The sequence below is a fragment of the Oncorhynchus keta genome, chromosome 2 (genome assembly GCF_023373465.1).
Source record: "Oncorhynchus keta strain PuntledgeMale-10-30-2019 chromosome 2, Oket_V2, whole genome shotgun sequence".
In the NCBI taxonomy this organism is placed as follows: Eukaryota; Metazoa; Chordata; class Actinopteri; order Salmoniformes; family Salmonidae; genus Oncorhynchus; species Oncorhynchus keta.
Window position 1 is genome coordinate 65448898 of NC_068422.1, and position 14497 is coordinate 65463394.

The window sequence follows — 14497 nt, forward strand, 5'->3', positions numbered from 1 at the left end:
GTTTGCTTTGTATGTTTCTATGTTTTGTTTGGTCAGGGTGTGAGTGGGCATTCTATGTTGGATGTCTAGTTTGTCTGTTTCTGTGTTTGGCCTGATATGGTTCTCAATCAGAGGCAGGTGTTAGTCGTTGTCTCTGATTGGGAGCCATATTTAGGTAGCCTGTTTTGTCATTTTGTGTTGTGGGTGATTGTCTATGTTAGTTGCTTGTGTCAGCAAAGTTCTCATTATAGCGTCACGGTTATTATTTTGTATAGTTTGTATTCAGTGCTTTCTTTAATAAAAAAAATCATCATGAACACATAGCACGCTGCATTTTGGTCTGCTCCTTACGACGATCGTGACAGATAAGGTGATGAAACGAACGGGCTGCTGAGTCTAAGCGCCGATGTGCTGCAAGAAACCATGAGGAAGAGCCCTCGATACCGGGGTGAGGGACTTTATGTAACTCTGTCAGCACAGCAGGAACACCAGTCTTAGCGAGGGTGCACACACTGAGATGAGCAGAGTGTAATGACCCCTGACAGGGACATTAATATTTCAGCTGGACAGAGGTGTACCCACTACTTCACTCTTACCGATTGTTTAAAAAATGCCTACTTAATCCTCATATACGAAGGTCGTGTTTTCATCGGAAAATGGCATAGAAATCGTGTTGAGTCATTCTGGTAGTGTAATAGGATTGGTTAACCATTTCCTGTTGCTATGCACACTCACTTGTAATGAAATAGCTACATTATAGAAGAGTGACTAATGTCAATTTTCAATGATAAAGTAGGAATTGAATCTTCCCACCTGACATAACAGCCTCTGGGTTGATATCTTAGGTAATCTACTGTATTCTCCTGAGCTCAATGGTTCTGCCCCCACCCACTGTTTAATTTAGAGAATTGGACAACCTGCTGTCAACAGAGGTGGGTGTTGAAGTACCAAGAACCACAGCGTGTCATCTTTGTACATGTGGCAACGGAAGAGTGCACCTCGTTCTTGGAATTTCATTCTCTCATGGCCCTCTCCTCTGTTCTCCTCAGTTCTCAACACTAGGTGGTGATGAGTTTACAGACTGTTATGTCCTACTGTGTAGTCACATGGACATCTTCACATTGCACCTACTCTGTCTTGCTTATCAGATCCCACTAGACTAACATCCGGGAGCTCAATTTAGGTCAGAATTTGATGTCTCACAATTACTAGCCTCAACGCTGTCACTGGCATGTTATTAAACAAGGAGGTATTGCTCTTATCAAGCTATAGGCTTTTGAGACATTTTGGTGGAAACCTGAACATACCAGTTGAGTGATAATGTTCTCTTTTCTGGGACCTGTTACTACACAGCAGTTTTTTTTATATGAAGAACAAATATAATTAATCATATCCTTACAGTACAATTTACAGTATGTTGGTTGAGGATTGAAGATCTGTATCTATCAACTGTTGCCTCTAACTGTGTCTCTGAAGATGGAGAGACAGACTGACATGAAACCAGGGCAGAACCACAGGCCCATAGGGGGCACAGGGGCACATGCCTCCTCATTTTATCCTGTTTAATAATAATACAAATAATAATTATGAAGTTGGCTTTAGCTAGCCCAGATAGGTTCCTAATCTCCCAACCTCACAACTAGCTACCAATAAGCCATTTCAGGCTGTCAATCAAGTTAGAGTAGCTAGTTGGTCTAACTATCTCAGCTGGCATGCCTTCTGGCAAGGCTGGTAGACTTTCAAAAAACAAGCAATAACTAAATATACTGAATAAGACTCACATTCATTTAAATCCTTTACTCAGATTTGAACAGAAATGCAGAGAAGCATATTTAGTTTCTTTAAAAGAAGAACCAGCAGGATACAGACAGCTCAAGAAGGGGGGGGGGGGCATAGCCCCACTCTGAACCAGCCCCCAGTCATCCTCACATACTCTGAGGGACCACCGCTCACAAACTTCACAGCGACAAACAACATGACAAAGAGCTCCCACTGTTTAATGGATAAAAGATAGCTCAATCTGTCTGTCCCTCCGATGTAATGCAGAAACGATGCAAACACTCTCAGGTTCTTGGATTTACAGACAGAAGGGATAGTAATTGCGCAACAATCGATTCTCTCTCACTTCTTCTCCCTCTCACTCTCTCTGTCCCTTCTGTGCAACACATGCACAAACATGAAAGCAGTTTCCCGTGACTGGCAGAAGCTAGAATCTTTCACGGAACTGTGTGTTATTATGCAATTCAGGTTTGACAAGGAGTTTGAAACATTTCCACTTTCAGATTTTTATGGGGGCTAGATAGCATATTCCATTATACGTATAGGCTATGCTGCGTCAAGGCTATGCTGCGTCAAGGCTATGCTACGTCAAGGCTATGCTACGTCAAGGCTATGCTACATCAGTGTAACAGTATAACTTTAGACCGTCCCCTCGCCCATACAAGTGCGCGAACCAGGGACCCTCTGCACACATCAACAACAGTCACCCACGAAGCATCGTTACCCATCACTCCACAAAAGCCGCGGACTACTACTTCAAGGTCTCAGAGCAAGTGACGTCACCGATTGAACCCGCTATTTAGCGCGTACCACCGCTAACTAAGCTAGCCGTTTAACATCCGTAACATCAGGGCTATGCTACATCAAGGCTATGCTATGTCAGGGCTATGCTGCGTCAAGGCTATGCTATGCTACATCAGGGCTATGCTGCATCAAGGCTATGCTATGTCAGGGCTATGCTGCGTCAAGGCTATGCTATGTCAGGGCTATGCTGGCACCTCTACAATACTTAAACTCAAGAGATCAGGGTTGGGAAAAGTACCATAAGGTACCATTTATCATCAGAGGATTTTTCCATTTTCAAAATGGAATTTCAATTCACTTCCTTCATTGAAATGAAATGTATATGGTTGAGATTATCATCACGTTATGCATGTGACATCTGAGATATATATCTTGTTGAACAAATTGAGGTACAGCAGGCTGCTACAAAGCAAGAGAGTTATTAACTAGAGTTGGGCTATGATGACAAGCTTTTTGTCATCTGTATTTAAATGAGTCACTAACCAGGAGTGACAGGACCTCCATCCCCTGCTGGGAGGGGAATGGAGGTCCTCGTTTATGCAGCTCTATTTAGAACAAGTTATTTCCTTCTTGGGTGGTTTTCATGAAAAATCCACTTAAAAATCCTTCCTGGTTGACAAAGGCCGTATAAATCTAGTGGCTAGAATCTCATCACAATATCCTCCTTGACCAGATAACATCTTGTCCTTAATAATTCCATGACTTAAATTAACTTTAAAATCATGTCAAGTCCTAGCTGTAGCCTACTTGTTTTAATGGCTCTAACATGCTCTCATCTTACAGCTTGGGAGATGATCTAAAACATGTTTCCCAGCATTCTAGGAGTTGAAGAAAATGTGAATAAAAGTTGTAAGGTGAAACATCGGAAACCAAACTTCTTAAGAGAGATTAATTTATTGAAAATCCTTTGAAATCAACATTGGAAGACATACTCAATCAGGCGAGGACACACACTCAAAGAAAGTCATAACTTGAGAGAGTTTGACAAGATCAAGGCAGAGAATGACTTTGTTTGCAAAGGCATAATGGAGATTGTGCTGAGTGGAGGCTACAACTGCCTCGAATACATGTCAGACATTACACTGGAGCGGAGACTGGCTGATGCCTCACTGTCGCCCCTGAGGACACTGTTGATCCAAGGCATGTAGGCAGAGAGCTTCATGTAGACAGCGTATTTCTCCCTGGCACAGGCCTTATCGAAGGACAGGATCCCTGCAGCATACACTCTGCTGTCTTTGGGGTCCTGGACTGCCAGGGCACCGCCTGCATCCCCAAGGCACACATTCTCCTGATACTTGCTGGCTCCAGTACAAAACATGTTGTTGTCTATGGTAGGAGTCCTGCTCAGCCCTTGGCCACTGGGGTTGTACTCTGCTTTACAGAAGCCGTGCGATACCACAGGCAACACCAGGTGTTTCAGTGACTCAGCGGGGGTGAAGTGGACCCCCAAGCCCCAGCCTGTGATGATGCCTTTCTTCTGGGCTGCCTCAGCCAGGTCCTCACCCCTCTCAGGCAGAGGGATGGGCATCACATCCTCGCTCAGTGTGAATGGCCGCTTCAGCTGAATCAGAGCCAGGTCGTTGTCCCAGTCTGACGCGTTCTGGAAGCCTGGGTGCAGAACCACCTAGAAGGGGGAAGGGAATAATTCATAGGACCTCTTTTTGATGATCTACTGTATTTGTGCTCTGACTACCTGTAAGACTGAGAGAGATGATGATGAGCCCAGTGCAGTTCTGCTTGCTGAAATACTGAATTGTCTGAATATTGTTTGAAAGAGATGGTAATGGGCATACTAGCTCACCTTTTCAACAGCAACTTCTTTGGAAGCATTGGCTTGGGAGCGTCGTGTGATGCCTAGGTACACCTTGGGGATGATTGGTTCTTTCCCCTGGGTGTCCTGTCTACTCTTCCTGACAAACAAGTTCCTGCCAGCGGTCAGGACCCAGCGGTCAGAGATTAGAGCTCCCCCAGCGAAGCCCCCGTCCATGACGTTTTCACTCAGGTAGACCATGGCCTGCCAGGGGACATGAGGGGCCAGGGTGCCCCCAACCATACGCCTGAAGCGCAGGTCTGAGCAAGAAACACAACATTATTTGTATACAATCTATACAATCTCTATATATTTAAAACACTCCCATCTCCCTCGCACCACCTAGCACATACTGCTGTGCAACTCAAACACAACTGTAAAAGATTATTGCAGAAAAATGAAATGTGCCTCAATACAATTCCAGCCTTAGTTTCAGTTTCCTAAAATCAGCACTATTCACTTGAATACACACAGCATTTGGTAATAGCTCTGTGGAACCTTGACCTGACAGAAGTTCAGTAAATTAATTAATCATCTACTATTATCTGAAAAAATAAGTGTTGTCATGACTTGAGCCAGACAAGGCTAGCTTTCACAGAATTACCTTGGGGGTCACAATACACAGAAACCTAAATGAGGATGGAATTAGTGTCGTTTCTCTTCTCAAACATTTTCCTTGAAACGCTTGATGAGAGGTGGATTTTTCGAGGAATTTTACTTTTAAAGGCTTTCATGCTCTGTAGATTTTCCTAATGACATATCTTACAATTCAGCTTGGAGGAAGTTGAGACTGAGAATCTGTCCTTTCTTTCTTCCCTGCTTGCCTTCTCTTTGATCCCTGTCATCTCATGTGTGTCGCTGCTGAATCGATTTTTAAGATAATCGTGATAATAGCTGTGAGCCGTGAGACTTAACAAGGTTCTCACTTGAATGTGATGGTGACATCCTCATTTTGGCCACAGCTACTGTATTCTCTTCCTCTTACAGAGGCCAACAGGCTGAATAGAAACAGCTTGTGTCTGCTAAGCTCAGAGTAGCCTGAGGGGAGCCATAGTGAAGATTGGCTTCAGAACATCAGATTAGAGTGACAGTGTAATTGAAATGTGAGTGATATCCTTACACGAACCAGTCAGAATGTGCCAGCAAATATAACATGTTTTGGAAATACAAGATTTCCACTTGTATGTCCAATATTTTTGTGCGATATTCTGCATCAATGGAGTAACTTTAACATAACCTTAACATAGACATGGGATAAGAAAGGGTGTCAATGCTCCTTGATCTTGTTTTTGTTTGAAAGCGTTTCCTCTCTCCATTCAGAACATTTAATCCGTCTCCCTTTGTTGACATTTCAATCTAAATCAGAAGAAGTAAGCCTGTATTGGCATAAAGCAGGGAATGGGTTATGTGTCAGATAGTTACCTGAATCGCCTGAGATCTCATCAATTGCATGTGATTCTTGGGTTTTGATTCTGACCTGAGCCAGACAGACACAGGAGGCTGCGAGGAGCACTGCCAGGGATGACCTGTGGACAGAAGGAACACATGGGTACAGTACACACACACAGAGCCAACTGACAGACAGAGCCCAAACACTCACCAGTACCACAGCTAATGGTTCCTTTACTTAGGGCTTCTTCGGGGCTTGCATGTTTATCTATATTTAGAAAAGGTCTCTAGCTAGAGCAGTTTGAATGTTTTTTGAAAGATTTAAGTAGCTGCATTTCCCTGCCATATTACAAAGATCCTTTGTCCAAAGACATTTCAGAGATTTATTTGGATCGGTACTGCAACGACAACAATTGCCACGCAACTAGGGTTTTGTTGAGGAAAGAATGTGAAAGGTATAACATACCACATTTTGATGGATATCAGTATATCCGTTTGTATGTTGAGCTGTGTCTCCTCTGTAAAGACAATGCACTTGAGAAGTTATGGGACCAAGGCCTTATATCTGCTGAGGAAAGAACTCAACCCCTGTCTGCCCACCCTTGGGAATGTTGCTGGACACAGCTTCAGATCTGATTCCCGAAAATCAGAGAGATTGCAAAATCTCTGTTCTTGCCAACCCATTATTGGGATCATGTCTAAACCCTAACCCTGGCCCCATCTGGAGCTCAGCCAGAGCCCACTAGTATCCGAAAAGACCATCTGAGGGATAAATCATTTCATAGGGTATGAATTATGAAACCAGAACAGGACACAGCACATCTATAATTTCTGTGTCAGTTTGGTCTATTGCTAGGAAAGGAGGTGGATATAAATGCCGCATCAGAGTGTGTTATTTAAAAAATGTGGTACCATCAGAATCCCCAAAACGTTTTCATGATTATGTTATTTGGAAAACCCCAATGAAAAAGTTGTTGTTGTTGACTCACATCTGCTGTTTATGACTCACTTTGGTAACACTTTACCTGACATCCAGCGTCATAACACGTTATGACACAGATATAACCAGGTTATAATATGTCAGAACCTGTTATAATATGGTCATAACACTGTCATGACACATATTTAGACCTGTTGTGACATACATTGTGTTATTTTATGGCTGGTTATGACACCTACATAAGAGTGTCAAAACCCACAAAACCTACCACACAAGGCAAAACATTCCATTACACCATAGCCTACATGTCAACAGTATGTTCATGTTATATATATTTTTTTTAAATTGACCATATTCAATTATCATTGTAATTACGCACACATTGATGTCAGACATGCACCAACCCCAATTATTTGTGGCTGATGACTGATTTCAGGAGCAGGACAAGACACCCTCTTTTTTACTGATATAAGGGCATGTACAGTTGAAGTCGGAAGTTTACATACACCTGAGCCAAAGTACGTTCATCTCTAGGAGACAGAACGCATCTCCTTCCTGAGCGGTATTACGGCTGCGTGGTCCCATGGTGTTTATACTTGCGTACTATTGTTTGTACTGATGAACATGGTACTTTCAGGCATTTGGAAATTGCTCCCAAGGATGAACCGGACTTGGATGACTCAATTAGCCTATCAGAAGCTCCTAAAGCCATGACATCATATTCTGCAATTTTCCAAGCTGTTTAAAGGCACAGTTACCTTAGTGTATGTAAACTTCTGACCCACTGGAATTGTGATACAGTGAATTATAAGTGAAATAATCTGTATGTAAACAATTGTTGGAAAGATTACTTGTGTCATGCACAAAGTAGATGTCCTAACTGACTTGCCAAAACTATAGTTTGTTAACAAGAGTGGTTGAAAATGACCTAAGTGCATGTAAACTTCTGACTTCAACTGTACGTGATAGGCATATCTGGCTTATATGATTATGATGGTCATAATGCTTCTTGACAGTGTCATAAAATGTATTTTCTTAGACCAAGTGAAGTGACACAGGATGGTCATAATGCTTCATGACAGTGTCAGAAAGTGCATTTTCTACAAGGTATTTAAAAGATGATGAAAAAACATATTATATAACATATTATGACATGGTTATGACACTGGGTGTAAAGTAAAGTGTTACCATCACTTTTCTAGAAGAATAAAAACGTGCTTGCTTTTGAAACATCTGGAGGGAAACATTTACTTAGTGTTTTTGCATTTGTTGTAAAGGATCCAAGCTTTTAAAATACCAGCTTTGCGAAATCATGTGAATTCCACGTGGCTGTTGACCGAGGTACAAAGAACAGGTCGCCTATTCGAGTAAAGTTGAGTAAACAAATAGTCTGTCCTTTTGCCAAGCTTCTTGGCTCTCAACAACACTAGGAAAAATCCAGCCTTGCAACCAATTCATATTCTGGTGTTGGGGAAAGAAATTGAAGGATTAAGTGACATTCTTCCACTGGGAGATCTGGTCATTATCTGATGTATTCCATTTTGAGTTTGCATCCCAATATTACACTTTATATACATCATAGAAGACTGAAATATAACAGAACTGTTAGACAGAAACACCGGATTTTCTGCATAAAAATATAAAATAATGTTTACTAATGACTCAATTTTGAAAAATATGAATGTCACTCCACCTGTGAGGCCACTAGGTCATTTGACTGCAGGACAGGGATACTACCACATCCCAGTTGAAAGCACCTTCTGACATTGTCACGCCTTGGTCTTAGTATTTAGTGTTTTCTTTCTTTATTTGGTCAGGCCAGGGTGTGACATGGGTTATTGTGGTGTGTTTTTTGTCTTGGGGTTTTGTGGGGTGACTAATTAGTCTATGGCTGCCTGAGGCGGTTCTCAATCAGAGTCAGGTGATTTTCGTTGTCTCTGATTGGGAACCATATTTAGGCAGCCATATTCTGTGAGTGTTTTCATGGGTGACTGTTCCTGTCTTTGTGTTTGCACCAGATAGGGCTGTTTCGGTTTTCATTATTTCATTTAGTTATTTTTGTAGTTTCTGTATGCATAGGTTTTTCTTCATTAAAATATCATGAATCATCATCACGCTGCATTTTGGTCCGACTCTCTTTCGACAGACGAACGCCGTTACAGAAATGTGTTAGTGCGCCATTTCATTCTTATGACAACTCGTTGGAGTGGAGTAGTTTGTTCATAACCATCCTCCTTTTAGTCCGTGCAAAAATGAGTTTGCAATAGTATCGATTAACTGTACAATGAGAGGCTCTCTACGGTGTTTAGGTCAGAGCGTGACTGGGGGGGTTATCTAGTTTATAGATTTCTAGGTTGGTGGTTTGTGTTGTTCCCAATTAGAGGCAGCTGGTAATCGTTGCCTCTAATTGGGGATCATATTTAGGTAGGCTTTTTCCCCACCTGCATTTGTGGGATATTTTTTGTGTTTTGTGTTTGTGCACCATGTAGTCACGTTCAGTTGTTCGTTTAGTGATACATTTTGTTTGGTTTAAGTTTCTCTTTGAATTAAATATGTGGAACTCAACATCCGCTGCGCCTTGGTCCCGTTCTTACGACAACCGTGACAGTACAGTATGTTGTTGTGTACTTATATTACTGTAGATCTAGGGATTGATGGTGACTGAACAGTATCATGTACCTCATCAGTGTAATTACAGTATTTAAAACAGCCATTGTTAATAGGAACTGTGTCAGGGCTAACGAGTTGGCAGATTGTCACTCAGATGGTCTCATCGGTATCATTCATTAATGTCTCTGAAACAGGTGGGAGGGCTGGCATAATACAATAACTGATGCAAGGACAGAGGGATGTATGCCCTGCCTGCCTGCCTGCCTGCCTGCCTGCCTGCCTGCCTGCCTGCCTGCCTGGCACTGTAATGCTGTTGATGTCTCTGAACTGTCATGCTCTTAGTGCCTGATGTTACATAAGACTAGTAATGTCATTGTGGCTCTGTCACACTCCCACAACCACTGACTGTCCTTAGGCCTCGTGATTCCAGACTGGAACCTGTGTGTTGTGTTGGGTATCACACTACAGGACAGGACATGATGTACAGGTACGTGTACAGATAAACAGCCATCTGCCAGCAGCCATTTCATTTAGCGTTTTCACGTGTGTGTGTGTGTGTGTGTGTGTGTGTGTGTGTGTGTGTGTGTGTGTGTGTGTGTGTCAAATCGAATGTTATTTGTTACATGCGCCAAATACAACGGTGAAATGCTTACCTACAAGCTCTTTACCAAAGTTGTAGAGTTTTAGATAAAAAGATAAACACATGAGAAATAAAAGACACAAGCATGAAGCTATATACTGTACAAGGAGTACCAATACCATATTAACGTTCAGCGATACGTGGTAATTGAGGTAAATATGTACATGTAGGCAGGGGTAACGTGACTAGGAATCAGGATATAATAATAAGAGTGAAAAGTAGCAGCAGAGTATATGATGGGTGTATGTGTGAGTGTGTGATTGCATGCGTGTGTATGTGGCATCAGTACGCGTGAGTGTGTGTGTGTATGTAAGTGTGTATATAGCCAGTGCAGGTAGAGTCAGTGCAGGTAGTCCATACAGATAGTCCGGGTACCCATTGATTAGCTATTCAGCAGTCTAATTGCTTTCAAGATAGGAGCTGTCTCGGAGCCTGTTAGTCTGAGACCCGTTGCTCCGTTACCGCTTGCCTGACGGTAGCACAGAGAACAGTACATGGCTTGGGTGGCTGAAGTCTTTGGCAATTTCCTGGGCCTTCCTTAGACACCGCCTGGTATAAAGGTCCTGGACGGCATAGAGTTTGGCCCCATTGATGTACTGGGCTGTCCACATCACCCTCTGTAGAACATTGTGGTCCGAGGGCGGTGCTCTTGCCATACCAGACGGTGAAACAGCCAGTCAAGATACTCTCAATGGTGCAGCTGTAGAACGTCTTGAGGATCTGAGGGACAAACCTGTATTTTTAGTTATTGTTTTTGATTTGGTGTTGAAACAGGGGAGAGAAGCCTCCGGCAGCGTCGTCAAAAGATTGGAATGATGTCAGAGGGGAAAAAACAGTGTTGGTTGTTTGCTTCTTTGTTGTTGTAATATCCCAAACAGACGTTGCAGTTTCACCAATTAAGGATTCCAGCTGTAGCCCTTTCCTGCAGTCAAATGACCTACTGTAGTGGCCTCAAAAAAGGAGGATGGTTATGAACAAACTACTCCACTCCTAAGAGTGCTACTTTTGTTTCTCAGTAGATTTGTTTGACTACCAAGAAACACTCTGCGTGACACAGATTTGGTCCACTGCAGTAAAAGGTTTTTAAAGCAGGAGAAAGAGATGAGTCGGTGCACTGTTGCCAGCCTTTACTCTTCAGCTGTTCTCTGTATGGTTGCACTTTCACGTTGCTGTACTACGCATTCGGCATCCTCTCTACTTTCGCTGCAGCACAGGATAGTTTTGTCTGTCTATACAAATGTTTCAAACTATTCATGTCGATTCATTCGCTGCTATTCAATAGGGAATCAACAAAGGTTTACTGATTGCCAATCAGAGGATGAGAACTGTCCCTTTGAACCAGGTGACTCATGCCTGAGTCATCTGTGATCATATAACATTCAAAACCTCCTTAGATCAACAAGTCACATAGTCTTGCATGACACCTACAGGAATTTCGTAACTCTGGACGTCATTCAATTCTTAAATATTTTGCGATTTCCAATCCATTGCTCTGAGTCATATGAGTTCATTGTATTTCATGCTCCCATTGTGAGGAGCCTCTCTATCTACGTAAATAGTGTAGTGGAGTCAGGCAAGATGGCCATGGACTTTCTTTGTTTTGGCAGGGTCTGTTACGCCAACTTAAAAGCTACTTGAAACTTTACGTCTTTCAGTTTGAATGACTCCTCGGAAAAGATACAATCCCGTCAACAGTTTAATCCATAGATTTGTTTCCTCAGAATGCAATAATTTATCATGTTTACACATTTGACCTTCACTGTCCTCAAACCTTTGTCTGACCACGTATTAACAGACACCGAGTCATCTGTTGTCGTCTGGAGGACTGGCTGCTGGCTGCTTGTCAACAACTTTTCAATCTATCTATTTATGTATTGCCTCATGACCTTAGTTTAACTGTTGTACCCCATCAGATTCCCCCCCAAAAATATTGTTTTACTCCATTGTTTGTAAACAATGTAAACAAAAACTGTACAGCCTCAAAACATGGTTAAAACTATCATTTATTTCCATGGATGGTCTGTCCTTGCAGCCATAACTCTGTCTATCATTTTGAAAGTGGTTTCATTTCTCCAGCCCCATCCCTCATCCCTTTACTAAAAGGTTGTTATTGTTCGAACTGCAGATTACCATTGGCTACATTAGGGTGCTTCTAAGACAGGATGGAGGAATTCACAATTGACAAGAGGAGAATCTACATAGTAAAGCACTCAAAGCAAAAATATCAATAACACCACTCAGCACAGATGCTATGACTCTACCTGACAGCCATGTGGTTGAAATACAGCTCAGCAGGGTGCTGTACCTTTCAAGAGATGGTTTGGTCTATACTGTGCTGTGGGGGACCATATGGTTAAAGGACATCAAGGAACTTTGCAGATCAAATGAGCCATTTAATGTGACCGACCGAGAAAATGGGAAGAGGGCATGGGAAGGCAATGGGAGCAGTGCTTTTTGGGTCTGCTGTGACCAAATGAGAAAATGGGAAGAGGGCATGGGAAGGCAATGGGAGCAGTGCTTTCTGGGTCTGCTGTGACCAAATGAGAAAATGGGAAGAGGGCATGGGAAGGCAATGGGAGCAGTGCTTCCTGGGTCTGATATTGTGATGTCAGCGTAGTGTAGTCTACTGATCAGCTGCATTCCCCAGTTGTCTCTCATTGTGGGTCATATGACCATAGAATTAGAATAGTTATTTAATAGGATCTCTATACATATTATTCAGCTGGAGTGGACTGACAAATTCATTAGCTAGCTACATCCTCTCATGAGAAACAAAAGTGATTTTGGAAAATTTGTCAAATTAACCGCACGTGAGCTTACTTTCACTCAGAGCCTAATTTAGTTACATGGAGAGTTTTTCTCCTGGAATTTCTCATTTGCATCATGCTATGTCACTACATGCTGACAAGCTTTTAAAAAAGGATAATGAACAGAGAACTGTCTTTTCTCTGCGGTATGGTTTTGCTATCTTGTCTGTGTAATCCAACGACAAGTTGACTTGAGTGTGATCTTGGAGGGAAGACACTGTGCTGAAAATATGAACTGTCAGGCCCATTGACTGCCCTGATACAGGTGGAGACTGTTTTATTATTCATTACAAGTTCATTTATATGTTAACAATTATGTAGTAAGTCACTAATAGTTCAGCACCACAATATGACATCTAGTGATTGAAGAAGTGTTTACCTGGCTCTGTGGATCTACCGTTGACTACAAGCTGTTGTTATTTTATTGTGATAAGTTATTATGATTGGGTGACGCAGCCAAGCATGCTCAGTGCTTACACACGAAGTGCAGTGATAGTGGAGGGGGGAGTTGACTGGGGTGGTGCCTCCCTGAGGGCTGCGGCAGGGCCGTGGCAGGATGTGACCCATGCCAGGGCCCCTAAGCGATGTGCTGCTACCGCATCTACTGGAGCTGGGCTGACGGTCGCCATCATATGCTCTCTGCTTCACAAGGGCATGGACTCTGGCGGGGGATTGAGAGTGCACTGCCAGGGGTGGAAGAATGGGAGAAAAACAGAGAGAGGGGGAGAGAAAGGGAGAAGAGGATAGAGAATGAGTAGGGGAAGAGGAGAGAGTGAGTAGGGCAGGGAGGGTGTGCCCTAACAAGGAAGCCAGGGGAAAGAATACAAGCCACAGAGAGAGCGCTAGGTAAGGGTAAGATCACGTGACAAACTCATTCCACAGAGGGCCGAGTATCTGCAGGTTATCCCTTCATCCTTGTACTTGATAGATGAATTAAGGTCACAAATTAGTAAGGAACTCCCCTCACCTGGTTGTCTAGGTCTTTATTGAAAGGAAAAACCAAAGACCCGCAGACACTTAGGAATCAAATTTGACACCCCTGGGCTAGACGTTGTTGACTGTGGAGTTGTTGACTGTGGAGTGACTGGAAAAAGACTGACTGAGGGAGAAAAAACAGTGAAGCAGTGCCTAATTTGTAAATCGGGAGATGCCGGAACAAAAAGTAAGCATCAGAGGGGGGTGACCTGGGGAGCTCTGAGGTACCGGAACGCATGAGAAAAAAATCACCTTCATAAGAAAGCATTGCATGCAAATCATCACATTTGCGTTGTGGCATAGAGCACTAAGTAAAGGCACTTTACTTAGAAAAAACATTTGTGGCCTAGGGTCCGAAAAATTGTTGGTCTTTTTACAAACGCATTTAATGCAATTCTACTTCATTTTACATGACTGGAGACTTTGGCATATTCTTTTTGAATGCTGCGTTCAAAACAACTGGGAACTCGGAGCTGGGAAATCTCTGACTTCTGACTTCAGTGTGTTCAAGACAACTGGGAAATTGGGGAAAAAATGAGCTCCGATATGGAAAATTAGTTTTGAACGGAATTCCAAGTGGGGAACTCTGGCCTCTTCTAGACCTCCGACTTTCTGACCTGAAGATTACTGACATCATGATTCAACCTAGTTTTTTTCAGAGTTCCCAGTTGATGATCAAAATGACAGGCTACGACAAACTGAGAATCTGAGATCAATGAAAACGACCTTGTCTTGAATCCATCAATAGCCTAGGCCTAGGTGTG

At 42.7% G+C, this 14497-nt stretch overlaps 2 protein-coding genes across 2 annotated transcripts in view; one reads left to right on the plus strand and one right to left on the minus strand.

Annotated features, from left to right (window-relative positions):
- Nucleotides 1-242: 242 nt before the first annotated feature.
- The window catches only part of LOC118358826 (trace amine-associated receptor 13c-like), a 38635-nt gene continuing 24380 nt past the window's right edge, over nt 243-14497 (plus strand). The window contains exon 1 of the mRNA XM_035736762.2: nt 243-427. Coding sequence (XP_035592655.1) covers nt 403-427 — 25 coding nt within the window. The 5' untranslated portion in view covers nt 243-402. The remainder of the gene's footprint in view (nt 428-14497) is intronic.
- LOC118358856 (haptoglobin-like) lies at nt 3438-6387 on the minus strand. Its single transcript, XM_035736827.2, has 4 exons — nt 6228-6387; nt 5795-5898; nt 4364-4632; nt 3438-4186 (listed from the first exon to the last, which is right to left on the minus strand). The coding sequence occupies exons 1-4, from the start codon at nt 6230-6232 to the stop codon at nt 3611-3613; spliced, it is 954 nt and encodes a 317-aa protein (XP_035592720.1). The 5' UTR covers nt 6233-6387; the 3' UTR covers nt 3438-3610.